The sequence below is a fragment of the Hemitrygon akajei genome, chromosome 6 (assembly GCF_048418815.1).
Source record: "Hemitrygon akajei chromosome 6, sHemAka1.3, whole genome shotgun sequence".
NCBI classification, from domain to species: Eukaryota; Metazoa; Chordata; class Chondrichthyes; order Myliobatiformes; family Dasyatidae; genus Hemitrygon; species Hemitrygon akajei.
The window spans coordinates 6,180,513-6,200,705 of NC_133129.1; the positions used below are offsets into that span (position 1 = coordinate 6,180,513).

Below are 20,193 nucleotides of genomic sequence, written 5' to 3' on the forward strand. Positions count from 1 at the left end.
ACATAACCATGAGTTTTGGACACATACAGTTGGCCCTCCTTATCCGTGAATTCAACCAACTGCGGATCGCGAAAACCCGGAAGTGCTCTTCCAGCACTTGTTGTTCGAGCATGTACAGACTTTTTTTCTTGTCATTATTCCCTAAACAATGCAGTATAACAACTATTTTACATAGCATTTACATTATATTAGGTATTACAAGTAATCTATAGATGATTTAAAGTATACGGGAGGATGTGCGTGGGTTATCATGGATCAGGATCCAAAAAAAAATCGGAAGTTCTCTTACTAAATAAGTTGGAACAGGTACATCCGGTATTATTTAGTGTCAGTTAGTCAAACATTTGTATTTGTATTTGTATATAGTATACATTTTACCTTTCTATGCAGAAAAGCACTTAAGAACATATGTTTCAACTCCAGGCTCGGGAACAGAAGTTCCCGAGTTCAATCTAGTGACAGACCGTTCCCGAGTGCGCTCTCCACCATGCCGGGTTGATGTGAGGATCAAAAACCCAAAATCCCAAAACTCAATAATTAAACCACTGCATTGCTTAGTAATAATTGTAGCTTTCATCGGGGCAGAGCCTTTCTCACTTTATCCTTCAAAATTGTTCCGATCGTTGAACGATGTAGCCTAACGCTTTTCCAATGACCAATGGCGTTTCACCTCTTTCCGATTGCTTTATTATTTCCACTTTATTTTCAATCGTTATCGTGATTATTTTCATGAACAGAAACACTGCAGATTCAGATCTCTGCCGCTGGGTCCTAATGTCCACCACAATGAGACAGGTCAAATAAGGTCTGGGGTTCTGCTGGGTCCTAAGGTCCAACACATTGAGATCGATTGAATAAAGGACTTCAGCATCTGCCAATTTTGGTATCCGTGAGGGGTCCTGGAACCAATCGCTCGCGGATAAGGAGGGCCGACTGTATAAGGAGACGTTGGTAGAAATTGGTTCCTCACATAACTGTGAATCCATATTGTCTGAAGATGCATATAACAAGGATAGGGTGTACTTAGGATACACAGTGCCCTTTATGCATGTGTATGACTTGAAGTATGAGAAGCATCAGATGAGAAAGAAGCAAGCTATTACTGATAGGTAGATAGATAGATACCGGTACTTTATTCATCCCCATGGGGAAATTCAACTTTTTTCCAATGTCCCATACACTTGTTGTAGCAAAACTAATTACATACAATACTTAAGCAGAAAGATTCTGGATGATAGCGTTCCCCATCCATGGAACCAGTAAAGCAGCAGGGGAACTAATTAATATGGCATCAGATTTGGAAAAGTTAGTAAATGAAGCTGCATATACTGTCAATCAAACCCAACAAGTAATATCTAAATTGTTGGCATAATTGGTGGCAGCCATACAGTGGCACTGTAAAATCAAATGACTTTGGACTTTGTTTTATCTGAGAAAGGAGGCACTTGTGCCCAGACTGGACAAGAATGCTGTACTTACATACCAGATGAATCAGAAAACATTACCCACTTGCCGGATCATATCCAAGAGACCACCAAAAAGATTAAGAGAGTGGGCAATCAGTTTCACATTTTAACACTCCAGGAAGCGGCTGGTGGCCATTTAGGATGCTGGGAAGATGGTGGGCGACTATCCTACATTATAGTATATTCATATTGTTACGAATGTGCCACAACTCTGAGGGGCCGAAGGGTACAAAGTAGCCCCCTCCTTCTTGAGAATCGCAAGATCGCTATTAATTCGGGTCTGGGACCCAGGAAATGAGAGAGAATCCTCAAGGTTTTTGGAATGTGTCCTGGCCCCTCAGCAAGACAAAGCCACGGATAACGGCCATTGTCTCTAGGAGACGGAATTGTGTATTGAGTACTGTACTATTCATTGAAGCCCTCAGGGGGTGACCAGAGTGGGCTGGTTGAGGGATTGCATCATCCCAACCTGACTGACATCTGAGACCCCGTGAGTAAGGATAAAAGAGGGTCTGGGGAACAACCCCTTGAGACGCACCAGGAGAAACGCTAGAAATCCCGTGACAGCGTTTAATAGCGACAGCTGGTGGAGGGCTCGTGTGCGTCCTTTCCCGTTGCCTGGGATTGGGGCCTTACCACGGAAGAACGGCTTAGCTAAAGAAGAGGCCACCAACTAAATTTCGAAGGATCGACATCATAAAAAGGAAAAGCTGGCAAGTTTCAAAACCTCTCTCTCTCTCTCTCTCCAACAATTGAAAACCCAGCGGTCCCCAAAGGCTGAAGCCTGTATGAACTGCATGAACTGAGTGACTTTTATATTTCCATCGGACAATACATTATCTCCTAGACAACGATAGAGCTATTTCTTATTGATTATTATTATACCCGCACTTTTAGATTTAGTGTTGACAACGTATATTATCTGTATGTTTGCACTGATATTGTGTTTTTGTGTATTTTTACCAATAAATACTGTTAAAGATAGTACCATCAGACTTCAACAGACCTCTCTATCTTTGCTGGTAAGTGACCCAGTTACAGGGTTCGTAACAATATCATCATAATAGCTGATATTCTTTTACTACTTTTGTGTACTATAGTAAGACTAAGGAGAGGATATTGAAAAAGGGTACCTGTTGGTGTGGACTAGAAAACAGGAAATGCATTCACTTCCTACAAAGGTAAATGCTGCGGCATAGGGGACAGCAGAGCTTTGCTTCCAGATGAGCTCAATGCCTTCAAAGCTCACTTTGACCACCAGAACAAGGAGGAACCATTGCGAACCCCCATGTCTCCTGATGATCCTTTGGTCTCAGTATCTGATGTGACATGTAGGCTGCCTTTAGAGAGAGAATCCAAGGAAAGCATCCAGTCTGGACGGAGTACCGGGCAGAGTATTGAAGACCTGTGCCAACCAACTGGCTGGTGTTTTCACGGATATAGTCAACCTCTCACTCTGGCAGTGTGTGATACCCACCTGCTTCAAGCAGGCTTCAATTGTACCGAGGCCCAAGAAGAGCATGTTAACCTATCCAAATGACTATCGCCCAGTGGCACTTACATCCACAGTGACAAAGTGTTTTGAAAGGCTGTCATGAAGCATATCAGCTCCTGTCTGAATGATGACTTGGATCCACTGCAATTCACCTACCACAGCCACAGGTCCACAGCAGAGGTTATCTCATTGGTTCTTCACACAACCCTGGAACATCCGGACAGCAAAGATGTATATATCAGGATGCTCTTTATTGATTACAGCTTGGCATTAACACCATCATTCCCTCAAAACTAATCAGTAAACTCCAAGACCTGGGCCTCAATACTCCCTTGTGCAATTGGATCCTGGATTTCCTCTTATAGACCCGACTCAGTTCGGTTTGGCAAAAACATCTCCATAATATCCATCAGAACAGGAGAACCACAAGGATGTGTACTTAGCCCACCCCCCTCCACCCCACTCATCATGCTTTCCACCTATGACTGTGTGGCTACGTACAGCTCCAACATCATATACACATTTGCTGATGACACCACTATTGTGGGCTGTAACAAAGGTGGTGATGAATCAGCATTCCAGAAGGAGATTGAAAGTTTGGCTGAGCAGTGTAATAACAACAACCTCTCACACAATGTCCTTAAGACCAAGGAACTAACTGCAGACTTTAGGAGAGAAAAACCAGAGGTCCATGAGCCAGTAATCATCAGAGGATCAGAGTGCAAAGGGTCAGTAATTTTAAAATCCTGGGTGTTACTATCTCAGAGGACCTGTCCTGGACCCATCATATAAATATTATTGCAAAGAAAACACAAAAATGTCTCTCTTCCTCGGGAGTCTGCGAATGTCCAGCATGTGATCGAAAACCTTAGCAAACTTCTATATATGTGTGGTGGAAAGTATGCTGACTAGCGTGTTACGGCCTGGTATGGGAACTACAATGCCTCTGAGAGGAAAATCCAACAAAATGTACTGGATTCAGCCCAGTACATCACAGGTAAAACCTTCCCAACCATTGAGCATATCTACATAAAACATTGCTGTAGAAAAGTAGCACCCATCGTCAAAGATCCTCACCACACAGGCCATACTCTTTTCTCGCAGCTGCCAACAGGTAGAGGGTAAAGGTGCCTCAGGACTCACACCACCAGGTTGAAAATTAGTTGCTACCCCTCAATCTTCAGGCTCTTTAACAAAAGGGGATAGCTACACAAATTTAAGGACTCAGTTATATTGCTATTTTATGCTTGTTCTTTATTGCTATTTATTTATATCTGAGCCAGTCCTCATCAGGGGGTCAGAGTGGAAAGGGACAGCAACTTTAAATTCCTTGGTGTAATCATTTCAGAGAATCTATCTTGGCCCAGCATGCAAGTGCAATTATGAAGAAACCACGACAGCACCTCCATATATAACCATATAACAACTACAGCACGGAAACAGGCCATCTCAGCACTTCTAGTCCGTGCCGAACGCTTAGTCTCACCTAGTCCCACTGACCCGCACTCAGCCCATAACCCTCCATTCCTTTCCTGTCCATATACCTATCCAATTTTTAAATGACAATACCGAACCTGCCTCTACTACTTCTACTGGAAGCTAATTCCACACAGCTACCACTCTCTGAGTAAAGAAATTCCCCCTCGTGTTACCCTTAAACTTTTGCCCCATAACTCTCAACTCATGTCCTCTTGTTTGAATCTCCCATACTCTCAATGGAAAAAGCCTATCCACGTCAACTCTATCTATCCCCCTCATAATTTTAAATACCTCTATCAAGTCCGCCCTCAACCTTCTACGCTCCAAAGAATAAAGACTTAACTTGTTCAACCTTTCTCTGTAAGTTAGGTGCTGAAACCTAGCTAACACTCGAGTAAATCTTCTCTGTACTCTTTATTTTGTTGACATCTTTCCTATAATTCGGTGACCAGAACTGAACACAATACTCCAAATTCAGCCTTACCAATGCCTTGTACAATTTTAACATTACATCCCAACTCCTATACTCAATGCTCTGATTTCTAAAGGCCAGCATACCAAAAGCTTTCTTCACCACCCTATCCACATGAGATTGCACCTTCAGGAACTATACACCATTATTCCTAGATCACTCTGTTCTACTACATTCTTCAATACCCTACCATTTACCATGTATGTCCTATTTTGATTAGTCCTACCAAAATGTAGCACCTCACACTTATCAGTATTAAACTCCATCTGCCATCGTTCAGCCCACTCTTCTAACTGGCCTAAATCTCTCTGCAAACTTTGAAAACCTACTTCATTATCCACAACGCCACCTACCTTAGTATCATCTGCATACTTACTAATCCAATTTACCACCCCATCATCCAGATCATTAATGTATATGACAAACAACATTGGACCCAGTACAGATCCCTGAGGCATACCACTAGTCACCGGCCTCCAACCTGACAAACAGTTATCCACCACTACTCTCTGGCATCTCCCACCCAGCCACTGTTGAATCCATTTTACTACTTCAATATTAATACCTAATGATTGAACCTTCCTAACTAACCTTCCGTGCGGAACCTTGTCAAAGGCCTTACTGAAGTCCATATAGACAACATCCACTGCTTTACCCTTGTCAACTTTCCTCGTAACCTCTTCAAAAAATTCAATAAGATTTTTCAAACATGACCTTCCACACACAAATCCATGTTGACTGTTCCTAATCAGAACCTGTCTATCCAAATAATTATATATACCATCTCTAAGAATAATCTCCACTTCCTTAAAAGTTTACAAAGATTCAGCATGACATCCAAAAGTTTTAACCATATAACCAGATAACTATATAACAATTACAGCACGGAAACAGGCCATCTTGGCCCTTCTAGTCCGTGCCGAACGCTTACTCTCACCTAGTCCCACCTACCTGCACTCAGCCCATAACCCTCCATTCCTTTCCTGTCCATATACCTGTCCAATTTTTTTTTTAAATAACAAAATCGAACCTGCCTCCACCACTTCTACTGGAAGCTCATTCCACACAGCTACCACTATCTGAGTATAGAAGTTCCCACCCCTCGTGTTACCCCTAAAATTTTGCCCCTTAACTCTCAACTCATGTCCTCTTGTTTGAATCTTCCCTACTCTCAATGGAAAAAGCCTATCCACGTCAGCTCTATCTATCCCCCTCATAATTTTAAATACCACTATCAAGTACCCCCCTCAACCTTCTACGCTCCAAAGAATAAAGACCTAACCTGTTCAACCTTTCTCTGTAACTTAGGTGCTGAAACCCAGGTAACATTCTAGTAAATCTAATTTTACAAATTTCTATAGCTCTGTAATGGATAATATATGGACGGGCTGCATTGCAGCCCAGTATGGAAACAGCAATGCCTTTGAATAGAAAATCCTACAAAAAGAAGTGGGTGAAGCCTAGTCCGTCATAGAAACATAGAAAACCTACAGCACAATACAGGCCCTTTGGTCCACGATGCTGTGCCAAACATGTACTTACTTTAGAAAATACATAAGGTTACCCATAGCCCTCTATTTTGCTAAGTTCCATGTACCTATCCAGGAGACTCTTAAAAGACACTATCATATCTGCCTCTATCACTGTCGCCGGCAGCCCATTCCATGCACTCACCACTTTCTGCGTAAAAACACTTGCCCCTGACATCTCCTCTGTACCTACTTCCAAGCACCTTAAAACTGTGCCCTCTCGTGCTAGCCATTTCAGCCCTGAAAAAAGCCTCTAACTATCCACGCGATCAATGCCTCTCATCACCTTATATACCTCTATCAGGTCACCTCTCATCCTCCGGTGCTCCAAGGAGAAAATCCCAAGTTCATTCAACCTGTTCTCATAAGGTATGCTCCCCAATCTAGGCAACATCCTTGTAAATCTCCTCTGCACCCTTTCTATAATTTCCACATCCTCCCTGTAGTGAGGTGACCAGAACTGAGTACAGTACTCCAAGTGGGACCTGAGCAGGGTCCTATATAACTGTAATATTACCTCTCAGCTCTTAAACTCAATCCCACAGTAGATGAAGGCCAATGCACTGTATACCTTCTCAACCACAGAGTCAACCCGCGCAATAGCTTTGAGTGTCCTATGGACTTGGACCCCAAAATCCCTCTGATCCTCCACACTGCCAAGAGATTTACCATTAATAATATATTCTGGGACTTCCAGTAAGATGGCGATTGTTTAGCTGCTCCGAACTTTTGTTCCGTTACTGTCGGTATCTTTGCACTAAATGTCTTCATTTTTTAAACCTTCGTTTGGAATTATTTCGGTATCTCTTACTTGCCTGTGAATATATCTAACTTACAATGTCTAGCAAGAGTTCTAAATCCGGGAGAAAAGAAACTATGACCCCGTTGGACGAGACGCTGGTTGCGCTTGGAAAGCTCCGAGACGAAATCTTAAAGGAATTTAAAACCACTTTCAAACAGTTAGAAGACAAACTGGATCGGATCAACGATAAAGTGGACAAACATGCTGAACACTTATCTCGCATCGATTCAACTTCTGAAGGTTTAGAGAGTCGTGTTCGATACTTGTAGACTCTCTGTTCCAGCTTAGAGGAAAAATCTAATAAACTTCTTTCCAAAATGGTGGATCTCAAAAATCGTAGCAGACGCTGCAACATCAGAGTTCTGGGATTACCAGAGGCGACTGAAAAGGGATCAACAGTGAAGTTTTTCGTCGAGTTTCTCTGTGAGTTATTCGGGAAAGATTTGCTTCCGAAGCCGCCCGAGCTCGAACGGGCACACAGAGTTTACGTTCCCCCCGGAATTCTGGGCTCCCGCCCGCGACCAGTAGTCTTGTGTTTCCATCAATACCAGGTAAAACACAGTCTGATTGTGGAGGCACGTCGCAGAGGTTCTTTTTCTTTCCAGGATACAACCATTCGCTTTGTGGAAGATTTTGCACCCCAGACCTTAAAGATGCGCGCTGAGTTTAAAGGCGCAATGAAAGTGCTCTTTGATCGTGGTTTCAAACCTTCCCTTCGTAACCTCGCTGATCTACGAATCAAGCTTAATACCGGGAAATTCAAGTGGTTCAAATCAGCGAAGGAAGCTGAAGCATTTGTGGCAAGTCTTCCGGCTATCCAGTCATCTTCGGAATCTGATCGGACCTCCTAAAATGGTGGATAAGTACTCCTCGTAGTAAAATTACTTTCTGTGGACTTGGAATTCACTTGAATCACTCAGACATTATTCATTGAAACTATAAGGGCTGTTGACAATCTCTCCCGGGATTTGGTGTGTGTGTAATCTATTTTTATTCTTGTATAACTTTACCTACAGAGTTCTACAACTAACTCTAACTTGTTTTGGAGGTTCGAAGTCTTTAGTGAAGGCCTCCCTGTTTGTCGGTTCACAGCTCAACTGCTGATTCATTTTTCTTTTGTTTTAAATATTTATTTATTCTATCTTTTTCTTTTCTTCACCCCTTTTTTTCTAATCTCTGAATTTTTTTCTCCCTTCTCTGTAAACGGTTGATAAATACTCGTCTTGAATTTATAATTTTCCCCTTCCTCTTTTTTTCTTTTTCCTCCTTACCTTTTTTTTCCCTTTCTCTTACTTTATTCTTCTATAATTTTTCGCGGGTAGGTTAGTTTTGGTTTTCTTCCGATTTTCTCTGTATTAAGTTTTATATTTCTGCAGAAGATGTTCTAATCTGTAGTTATGTTTTCTAGTGCATAAACTAGTTATTATTTGCTATAGTATTTATACGGAACTGTTGTTAATGACACAGATCTGGAAGTTGTATTTGGGTTAATTTTTTTGGTAGAGCTAGCTACTTGTTTTGGTAGCCGTCTAGTTTTGGGTTGTGCGGGTGGGGTGGATTTTCCAGTTCCAACATCTCTTTATTGCTTAGGACGTGTTTATATTTTGACCTTACGAATCTATGTTTACATCTCTGCTCCCAGACTGCTATTGTACTGCTTGACTTTTTATATGCCTGCTGCCTTTTATGCATTAGTAATTGATAATGGCTAGTGCACTTAAATTCGTGAGCTGGAATGTAAAGGGATTGAACCACCCTGTTAAAAGGAGGAAGGTATTCTCACATATTAAACAACTCAAAGCTGACATTGCTTTCCTCCAAGAAACTCATATTCGTTGTTCTGATAACTCCCGGCTTCTGTCAAAGTGGGTGGGTCAGCATTTTCATTCATCCTTTGCCGCTAAAGCTAGGGGAGTTTCCATTCTTATTAACTCAAATATTCCTTTTGAACTCCATAATAAAATATCTGATACAAATGGCCGTTTTATTATTGTTTCTGGTAAACTATATAACACTAAAGTTACACTAGCAAACCTGTATGCCCCCAACTTTGATGATGTTAACTTTTTTGAACGGTTTTTTTCCTCACTACCAGACTTAAACTCATACTCTCTTATACTGGGTGGTGACTTCAACTGTTGGTTGGATCCTAAACTGGACCGATCGTCCTCTGTTACCAGATCACCTACTAAATCTGCCTTAGCTATTCAATCGTTTCTAATTTTGGTATCTCTGATATATGGTGTTTCCTCCATCCTACGGAGAGAGATTATTCTTTTTTCTCACATGTTCACCATACCTTCACTAGAATTGACTATTTCTTACTCGATAACCAACTTATCCCATTTGCCCACTCTTGTGACTATCAGAGTATACTGATTTCTGACCATGCTCCAATTACCCTCTCTCTGAACTTTCCTGGTCTCCCTCAGAGGAACAAACACTGGCGGTTCGATTCAACTTTATTATCGGATGATGATTTCGTAAAACTTATTAAGGACCAGATAACCTTTTATTTTAACACTAATACATCACCTGAAGTGCCATCCCAGATTGTCTGGGATGCCATGAAAGCATATCTGAGGGGTCAAATAATCTCTTACACAGCAAATCTCAATAGAAGATCCCATGCAGATCGAGCAGACCTCATTAACCAGATTAAAGATTTGGATCAAATATATGCCCAAACTAAGAACCCTGAATTATACAAGAAGCGCGTTGAAATCCAAACTAAATTTAACCTTCTGTCCACTCAACCTGTCGAACGCCAACTTCTCGAAAGCAAGAGCTGCTTTTACATTCATGGGGATAAGTCTGGTAAATTCCTAGCCAATCAGCTGAGGCGTTCTAAAGACAAACAACATATTACAAAGATCCGGAAGGAGAACGGAGACTTTACATTGGATCATTTAGAAATTAATGACGCATTTAAAAATTTTTATTCTCGGCTTTATTCCTCTGAATCCCTGAATGACAATATCTCTGTGGATCAATTTTTACAGAATCTGAATATCCCCTCACTTTCATCTGATTTCAAAGCCAAACTCAATGTGCCTATATCATCAGAAGAAATATCTTTTGCAATTTCTGCAATGTCCTCAGGGAAATCTCCTGGACCTGATGGGTTCCCTGTGGAATATTATAAATCATTCTCTTCACTTCTTTCTCCTCAGTTACTTTCAGTATTATCTGACTCGTTTAATTACGGCAAATTGCCACCCTCTTTCAATGAGGCATCCATTATTCTTCTTTTAAAAAAGGGCAAAGACCCAACAGAGTGTTCCTCGTACAGGCCGATCTCTCTGCTCAATGTTGATGTAAAGATCTTAGCTAAAGTGTTGGCTCATAGGTTAGAAACCGTTATTCCCTACATTATCTCTGATGACCAAACAGGCTTTATTAAAAACCGTCTCCCTTTTTTTAACATTCGGCGTCTATTTAATATTTTATACTCAGTTCCAACTGGGACTCCTGAATGTGTTATCTCCCTTGATGCGGAGAAAGCATTTGATCGTATAGAGTGGAACTACCTTTTTGCAGTCTTAGAAAAATTTGACCTCGGCCAAAGTTTCATCTCTTGGATCCAATTGCTGTACCTGTGTCCTACTGCTTCTGTTCTAACTAACTTTCAGAAATCCCAAGTATTTAATCTCAAACGTGACACCCGTCAGGGATGCCCCTTAAGTCCCTTTCTCTTTGATTTGGCTATAGAACCTCTGGCGATAGCATTTCGAAATTGTCCTGAATTCACCGGGATTTGGAGAGGGAGTGTTGAGCATAAAGTTTCTCTCTATGCTGATGACTTATTACTCTTTCTCTCAAATCCGTCTACATCCTTACCTCTAATGTTTTCACTTCTTGACCAGTTTAGCCAGATCTCTGGCTATAAACTCAACTTACATAAGAGTGAACTTTTCCCAATTAATAAAGAAGCACAAGAACTAATATTTCGTGATCTCCCTTTTAAAGTAGTCCATAATCAATTTAATTATCTTGGAATTACAGTCACAAGGAAGCTTAAAGATCTCTTTCGTGAAAACTTTGTCAATCTTTCATATGCTATAAAACAGAGTCTGGTACAATGGTCACCTCTATCTATGTCCTTGGTAGGTCGTATTAATGTTGTTAAAATGTATGTTCTCCCCAAATTTTTATACTTATTCCAATCTATCCCAATTTTTATTCCTAAATCTTTTTTTGATTCCTTAGACTCTATTATTTTGTCATATCCGTGGCAGAATAAGCGCTCTAGAATTAATAAAATCCACCTCCAAAAATCTAAAAAAGAGGGTGGCATGGCCTTACCTAACTTTCGCTTATATTACTGGGCAGCTAATATACGTTGTGCTGCTTTCTGGTCTTTCTTCCACGGTCAACCCGAGTGCCCTAACTGGGTGGCAATGGAGTTGAGCTCCACTAAAGAATTATCTATATCTGCACTTCTTGGCTCTGCACTCCCTAGCAGTCTGCCCAGATCAATAGCTAACCCTCTGGTTAGACACGCTTTGCGTATATGGGCTCAGTTCAGGAAATGCTATGGTTTCCAGGGGTTTTCCGTTTCTAGCCCTGTCGCACATAATCACCTTTTTTTACCTACTACGTACGATTCAGCATTCCATGTTTGGTACAGGAAGGGCATTAGACATTTTGAAGATCTCTTCATTGATAATCGCTTCGCTTCTTTTCAGCAGCTCTCCGTTAAGTTCAACCTGCCTAACGCTCACTTTTTCAGATATCTCCAAATCCGACACTTTACTGCTCCTTTAATTCCTAACTTTCCTGAAATGCCTGCGAAAAATGCTATGGACCTATTTCTTACCATTAATCCACTAGGTAAAGGTTTAATTTCAATTATCCGAGATAAACTAGCAGCCTTATGACGGGCCCCTGTGGATAAAATTAAAATGGCCTGGGAGCAGGATTTAAATATCTCCTTATCCGAGGAGAGCTGGGACTCAGTTCTCAAATTGGTTAACTCAACCTCCCTTTGTGCTCGCCATTGCCTCTTACAGTTTAAGATTGTTCATAGAGCCCATATGTCTAAATCTAAACTATCTCGATTCTACCCTGGCATTAGTCCGCTCTGTGATAAATGCAAGAGGGGCGTGGCCTCTCTCATCCATATGTACTGGTTCTGTCCTAGCTTGGAGAAATTCTGGAAAGATATCTTCACTACAATATCGTGTATTCTGAATCAGCACCTAGAACCTAACCCCTTAATCGCTCTGTTCGGTTTTTGGGACGAGACAGATTTATGTCTGGGTCCGACCAAATGCCGAATACTATCCTTTGCCTCTCTCCTGGCCAGACGCTTGATCCTCCTTAGATGGAGAGATGTTGCCCCGCCCACTCATGCGCAATGGCTTAACGACATTATGGCCTGCTTGGACCTCGAAAAAATTCATTATTCAGTTCTTAATTCGGATCTAAAGTTCCATAAGGTCTGGAGACCTTTTATTGAGTACTTTCATAACCTTCCTCCTGACTAGGGTTTTTTTTTTCTTTTTTTTTCTTCTTTTCGGTCCCTTGCTTTCAGCTCCCTTTTTTTTTCTGGTAGTAGGCATTATTATCCTCTGTTGCTAAGTGTATTCACAGTCTGGGAGTTTGACTGTCTGGACTTATACTCTTTATACTGTGTGGTGGTTGGTCTGGAGTTGTTGTTTTTTTTCTTGTGTTGTGGGGCTTGGGGAGGACACTAAGTTCACTTGTCTTTAATTTAGGTGCTTTTTTGTTAAACTCTCTTCCTTTGTAGCACAGTGTTATTGTATACTTAATCTTGCACTGTATTAATGCTCCTCATTGGGATTTGAGATTTTTTATTTTGTAAAATGTTTTGAAAAACTAATTAAAAAAACTTTAAAAAAATAAAATAAAATAAATAAATAATATATTCTGACATCATATTTGACCTACCAAAATTAACCACTTCACACTATCTGGGTTGAACTCCATCTGCCACTTCTCAGCCCAGTTCTGCATCCTATTGATGTCCCGTTGTAACCTCCGACAGCCCTCCACACTATCCACAACACCTCCAACCTTCGTGTCATCAGCAAATTTACTAACCCAGCCCTCCACTTCCTCATCCAGGTCATTTATAAAAATCTCAAAGAGAAGGGGTCCCAGAACAGATCCCTGAGGCACACAACTGGTCACCGACCTCTATGCAGAATATGACCCATCTACAACCATTCTTTGCCTTTTGTGGGCAAGCCAATTCTGGATCCACAAAGCAATGTCCCCTTGGATCCCATGCTTCCTCACTTTCTCAATAAGCCTTGAATGGGGTACCTTATCAAATGCTTCGATGAAACCCATACACACTACATCTACTGCTCTACCTTCATCAATGTGTTTAGTCACATCCTCAAAAAATTCAATCAAGCTTGAAAGGCATGACCTGCCTTTCACAAAGCCATGCTGACTATCCCTGATCATATTAAGCCCCTCCAAATGTACATAAATCCTGCCTCTCAGGATCTTCTCCATCAACTTACCAACTACTGAAGTAAGACTCACTGGTCTATAATTTCCTGGGCTATCTCTACTCACTTTCTTGAATAAGGGAACAAAATTCACAACCCTCCAATCCTCCGGAACCTCTCCCGTCCTCATTGATGAAGCAAAAATCATTGCCAGAGGCTCAGCAATCTCTTCCCTCGCCACCTACAGTAGCCTGGGGTACATCTTGTCGGGTCCCAGAGACTTATCCAACTTGATGCTTTCCAAAAGCTCCAGCACATGTTCATGGGTGAAGCCCTCCCCACCACTGAGAACAATTATATGCAGAATTGTTACAGGAAAGCAGCAGCCATCATCAGGGACCCCCACCACCCAGGACATGATGTCTTCTACCTGCTGCCATCAGAAATAAGGTACAGGAGCCTCAGGCTTCACACCACCAGGTTTAGGAAGAGTTATTACCCCTCAACAGACTCTTGAACCAGAGGCGTTAACTTCATTCAACTGCACTCACCCCAACACTTAACTGTTCCAACAACCTTTCAAGAACCTTTCATCTCAAGTTCTCAAAATGTATTGCTTATTTATTTAGTATCATTATTTCTTCTTTCTTTTTGTACTTGCAGTTTGTTGTCTTTTGTACACTGGTTGTCCACCCATTTGAAGACTTTCATTGATTCTATTAGTTATTGGATTTATTGAGTATTCCTCTAAGAAAATGAATCTCCTATGGTGACATATATGTGCTTTGATAATAAATTTACTTTGAACTTTTAAATTAGTCATAGACTCTTATAACAACTTAGAACAGGGGTGGGCAAACTTTTTGACTTGTGGGCCACAAAGGGTTCTAAAATTTGACAGGGGGGCCGGACCAGGAGCAGATGGACGGAGTGTTTTGGTAATACACCTCATAAGAGAAAATAAAATATCATGGGATATGTAGAAAACATGTGCTTTAATTTCAATTGAAAATGAACAAATGCATTACAACAAAATATCTGTCTTTGAAGTCCCATGGTATTTAGCTATTTATTGAAATGACTTTTAAAGCACTGAAAATTCTGTTATCCTTCAAGATATTATCATCATCACTCTCCTCCTGACTGTCTTTATTTCAAAAACGGTAGGAGATGCAGGTCTACTTGTCCTGCTCCTTCTTATTCAATTGTCCCCTGTGCCAAAACTCAACAACGACCAGCACAAGGACAGAACAGTGACAGCGCGCCAGTATGCGGAGCGCGTTATTTGATCTGGAGCGCATTTTTTATTTTGAGAACGTACGTGCACCTGCGCACTACTCATGTCCATCACTTAACAGAAATGACATGTAACATGTAAGGCTTATTGAAAAAAATATTTTCAAATGCATTTTTTACATAACACAACGAAGAAACTTATTTTTACTTTCAGTGGGAACAGTGTTGTTGGTCTCCCTTTTTAGCCAGCGCATCAAAGTCTGGATTTAGTTTTTTGTGGCGATTCTCAGGATGGATCTGAGGTGTTGGTCAGTTAACTTGTATCTGTGGCTGGCTTTGTTGATGTTCATGACGCTGAACGCCTGTTCACACAAATAGGTCGAGCCGAACAACGCCAGCATCTTCTGTGCCGTCCTCCGGAGGTTTGGAAACACCTCTTTACTAAGTGAAGCATAAAAGTCATTCAGTTTAAGAGAGTTGAACTTCTCTTTTAAGACGGGGTCAGACTGAAGGTCGATCAGTTCCAGCTGTAGCTCCTCTGGTGCTGTTTCAGGATCTTGTGACAGGGGACAGGCCACCAACTGAAGTGACTTGTCAATTTTTTCAAAATCAGAAAAGCGACGGCAGAATTCTCTGTGCAGCGCATCCAGTGACTCGCTGTATTTTTTCACATTTGCGCCGGCCTCTTCCAGCGTGGCTAGTGTGGGAAAATGAGTGAATAACGTATTCAAAATTTGCCTGGAGAAAAAAGCCAGCTTGGATTTAAAGGCTTTCACGTTTGTGTACATGTCATGCACAAACTGATCCTTCCCCTGTAGCTTCACGTTCAGTTCATTCATGTGTGAAAATATATCCACAGCAAACGCAAAGTCACAAAGCCAGCTCTTGTTGCTCAGCTCAGGAAATTCGCCGGCCTTCCTCAGTAACTCCAAAAATGCACCGATCTCCTCTTTGAGCTCCCATACTCGTTGAAACACTTTGCCCAAACTTAACCAGCGGACACAGGAGTGATAAAGTAGGTCCTGGTGATCCGCATCAGTTTCCTCCAGGAACGTGATGAACTGACGGTGCTGAAGTCCCCTTGCACGTATAAAGTTGACAAGTTTTACGACAGGATTCACAACATGATTCAGCTGTAATACCGATTTACATAGAGATTCCTGGTGGATGATGCAGTGAAGGAAAATAACATCCTGGTCAGGATTTTCATCTTTCACTTTATTCTGTATTCTCCTCAGCAGGCCGATATTTTTCCCTGTCAAATTAGGAGATCCATCTGTGGTGACGTTGATAAGTTTACTCCAAGGGAGCTTCATATTTTCGATGACAGCAGACACCCGGTCATACAAGTCCTCTCCCCGTGTTTTTCCTTTCAGAGACTCCATTGTCAAAAACTCCTCCGTTATTTCAAAAGTATTGTTAATTCCTCAGATAAAAATGAGGAGCTGAGCAGTGTCTTTTACATCGTTGCTTTCATCCAGTGCTAATGAATATAACGTGAACGACTCTGCCTTTTTATTTAAGTCGCTGGTTATATCTTCATCTATCAGTTCCACACGGCGAGTCACTGTCCTGCGTGATAAACTGATTTTTTCAAATTTGTCTTTGCTCTCCGGACACAATACACCTGCTGTCTCCACCATACATTCTTTTAAAAACTCGCCTTCAGACAGAGGCTTGCTGGCCTTTGCTAATTTGAATGACAGCATAAAACTCGCCTTGGTACTTGACTCATGAATGGCAGTTTAACGGTGAAAAAAATTTTGTTGAGCCTGTAAATTAGCAGCCAACCTCTGAGCATTAGCTTCCCGTTCTTTCGTTGACTGGTTGCTAGCATAGTTGGCATGTTTTGTGGCAAAGTGACGGCTGATATTATATTCTTTAAAAACCGCCACAGTCTCTTGGCATATCAGGCATACAGCAGTTGATCGGTGTTCGGTAAAAAGATATTTAGTTGTCCACTCCTTATTAAACACCCGACATTCTCTATCCACTTTTCTTTTCTTAGCTCCACTCATCTTTACAGAAGGGGTGAGAGGTCAAAGAGTAAAGCGCAAATGTGGAATAATACGCTGCACCTCAACAAAGGTCAATGTATATAGAGTGCGTCATCTATTGGGAAAACGCCAGAATTGCAGGGAAAAAACGTTAACAAGGTTTATTAATATAACTTCATCAAGTTCTGCGGGCCGGATTAAAAAGCTTAACGGGCCGCATATGGCCCCCGGGCCGTAGTTTGCCCATGCCTGACTTAGAACATAATAGTCCAGCACAAGAACAGGCCCTTCAGCCTGCCCTGCCTGTATCAAACATATTACATGCATGGTGAACGAGACCATTGAGTTCCATTTCAGCAAAACTGCCTCATTTTATTATTTGCTTTGTGCAATTCATTTTCCCTTTGCTCTCCCCTCTCAGCATACTACCTTTAGCCTGAAGCTCTGAATGGCTTTACATGTTATTCAACTTAATTCTTTCTTCAAATTCACTCCAGTTCTTGCAGTTTTCACCCGTCAATAAAGTCAATCTATCTTTAACATTATCTTTCAAGGTACTGTTCAACCTGGCTCTTCTCTGTCAAGTGAAGCTGGCCCTTATTTCATTCAGAATTCCAAATGAAAATTGCTTCTTCATCTTATCCATTAGCAAGCCTTGCAATTCAATTACCATCATTCCCCAAGTGATCCTTCCCTACAATGGTGCAGAAGGCTTTTAAGGGCAGAAAATTCTATTCCTCTTGTAGCATAAACTGCTTAGAAATGTCTGAATGTGATGAAATACTTAGAACTCATTCTCACAAACCTCAAACTTCTATCACCCAGGACAGTCAACAATTGAACTCTTACAGCTCCCAAATTAAAAGCATTCCTATAACTCCTTCACAAGTAGTGCAATGGTTTGAGGTGCTCTCCATCTTCAGAGAGGAATTTAAATGGCTAGCTTTGCCTGCAATATGTTTATGCATTCAAAAATCACTCCACTGCCATATTATCTCAATGCTTTACTTACCCATCCTCGTAGTTCCACATGAAGATGTCACTGTCAATGGTCAACCATGCCTTGAAAATCTCAGGAAAAACACCCATCATACAATTGCACTGCATATCTGAAGTACAAGATGTAAGCATATAACAAGTTTTTCTGAAGGTTCACAAATTGAACCAAGGAACTCAATACTGAACCATTTACGGAAGACAGTTTAAGGTGTTTCACTATTGATAAAATTGTGTTGACGTTGGCATGTGTGAATATGTATGTCAGTGTATCAAGGCACATCCACATGTGCTAGCATGCATCAGCACGTTTAAGCACATTATCACATTAAGCATGCATAACTAACTTGACATCTATATCTGTGCAAGAGAGACAGTAAAACCAGGACCACAAACTACACTCAGTCTTGGCAAGTCAATCATGTTGCAGTAACAGAAAGATACGTCCAAACTGCTCCACCAATTCTGGAGGGAGTGGTACTCTCCGGATTGGGCTGATCTCTGGGAGATTGGGTAATGAAACCAGACCGGGTCCTTGCAGTGGATAATCCATATCAGTCATCCCTGATAGCGATGGATTATCTATGGTGAGAAGAATAATTGATCAGAAAAAGCAAAATAATAATTAATTAGAAAAAATGAACGAATATAGAATAGGATCATGTTCCTCTGTGTCAATGATGATACCAATTTCAGAATCAGAATCAGCTTTAATATCACTGGCACATGTCGTGAAATTTGCTGTAATGCGGCAGCAGTACATTGCAATATATAAACCTGAATTCAAGTTAAATTAAATAAGTAGTGTAAAAAGAAGGGGAGGCAGAGAGGTAATGTTCATGGGTTGAATGTCCAATCAGAAATCTGATAGCAGAGGGGAAAAAGCTGCTCCTGAACATCCACCTGAATGAGGATTAGGAAGCTTTTAAAAACCGAGGGAAGGCAAATAAAGCAATATGAGGAGGAAAGATTAAATGTGAAGGTAGGCCAGCCGATACTGTAAGAGGACACCAAAAGGTTGTTCAAATATGTAGAACAAAATAGAGGCGAGACTGGCTATCAGACTGCTGGAAAATGATGCTGGAGAGGTAGTAATGGGGGACAAAGAAATGGTGGACAAACTTAATATTTTGCATCTGGTCTTCACTGTGGAAGACACCAGCAGTATGCCAGAAATTCAAGAGTGTCGGGGAGCAGAAGTAAATGTAGTTCCTGGAAGCTGAAAGGTCTAAAAGTAGACAAGTCAACTGAGCCAGTTGGACTATACCCCAGGGTCTGAAAGAGGTAGCTGAATAGATTGTGGAGGCATTAAAAATGAACTTACAAGAATCAGTAGATTCTGGAATGGCTCCGGAGTACAAGAAAATTGCAAATTTCACTTCACTCTTTAAGAAAGGACAGAAGCAGAAGAAAGGAAATTATAGGACTAGACTGTAAGAGCAAGGATGTCATGCTGAGATTTTATTAGTCATTGCCCAGACCATACTTGGGAGTATTGCAAGCAGTTTTGGGCTGCTTAGGTAAGAAAAGATATGCTGGCATTGGAAGGGGTTCAGAGGAGGCTCACGACAATGATTCCACGATTGAAGGGGTTAACTTAGGAGGATTTTTTGATAGCTCTGGGTCTGTACTTGCAGGAGTTCAGAAGAAGGAGGGAGGGATATCAAATATTGAAAAGCCTGGATAGAGTGAATGTGGACAGAATGTTTCCTATAGTGGGTGAGTCTAGGACTAGAGGGCACAGCCTCAGAATAAAGGGACAGAAATGAGGAGGAATTTCTTTAGCCAGAAGGCAGTGAATCTGGAATTCCCTGTCACAGATGGCTGTGGAGGGTAAGTCAGTAAGTATATTTAAAGCAGAAACTGATGGGTCCCTGCTTAGTCGGGGTGTCAAAGATTACAGGGACAAGGCACGAGAATTGGATTGAGAGGAATAATACCTCAGCCCTGATGGGACGGCAGAGCAGCCTCGATGAGCCAAGTGCCTCATTTTGCTCCTATGCCTCATGTTCTTACATTACTGTATTCCCTGCATATTCAAGCATCCATCCAAATACCTCGTAAACATTGCTATCTAACTTCTTCCAACACCTCCCCTGACAACTTCCTGCTGTAGTAACACTTACCTGGAGAATTTCCTTTGGAATTTGCCCTTTTTACCTTAAATCTATGGCCTCTCTTATATGGCATTTTCTCCCAAGTACAAACACCATCTACCCTATGTATCTCAGTTCTGTTAAACTTCTGTCAGATCACCCTCAGCTCTAATGGTCCAGAGAAAACCAGTTTGTAAAAC

General features: G+C 41.3%; 1 protein-coding gene across 2 annotated transcripts in view; it reads right to left on the minus strand.

The window, feature by feature from the left end:
- Positions 1–20,193, minus strand: part of nup155 (nucleoporin 155) — a 278,025-nt gene that overhangs the window by 247,345 nt on the left and 10,487 nt on the right. The window contains exons 2-3 of one of the 2 annotated variants that reach the window (XM_073047830.1): positions 18,342–18,479; positions 17,914–18,010 (exon numbers count right to left, since the gene is read on the minus strand). The exons of the other annotated variant lie outside the window; for it this stretch is intronic. Coding sequence (XP_072903931.1) covers positions 17,914–18,010; positions 18,342–18,479 — 235 coding nt within the window. The remainder of the gene's footprint in view (positions 1–17,913; positions 18,011–18,341; positions 18,480–20,193) is intronic. 2 annotated transcript variants of the gene reach the window in all.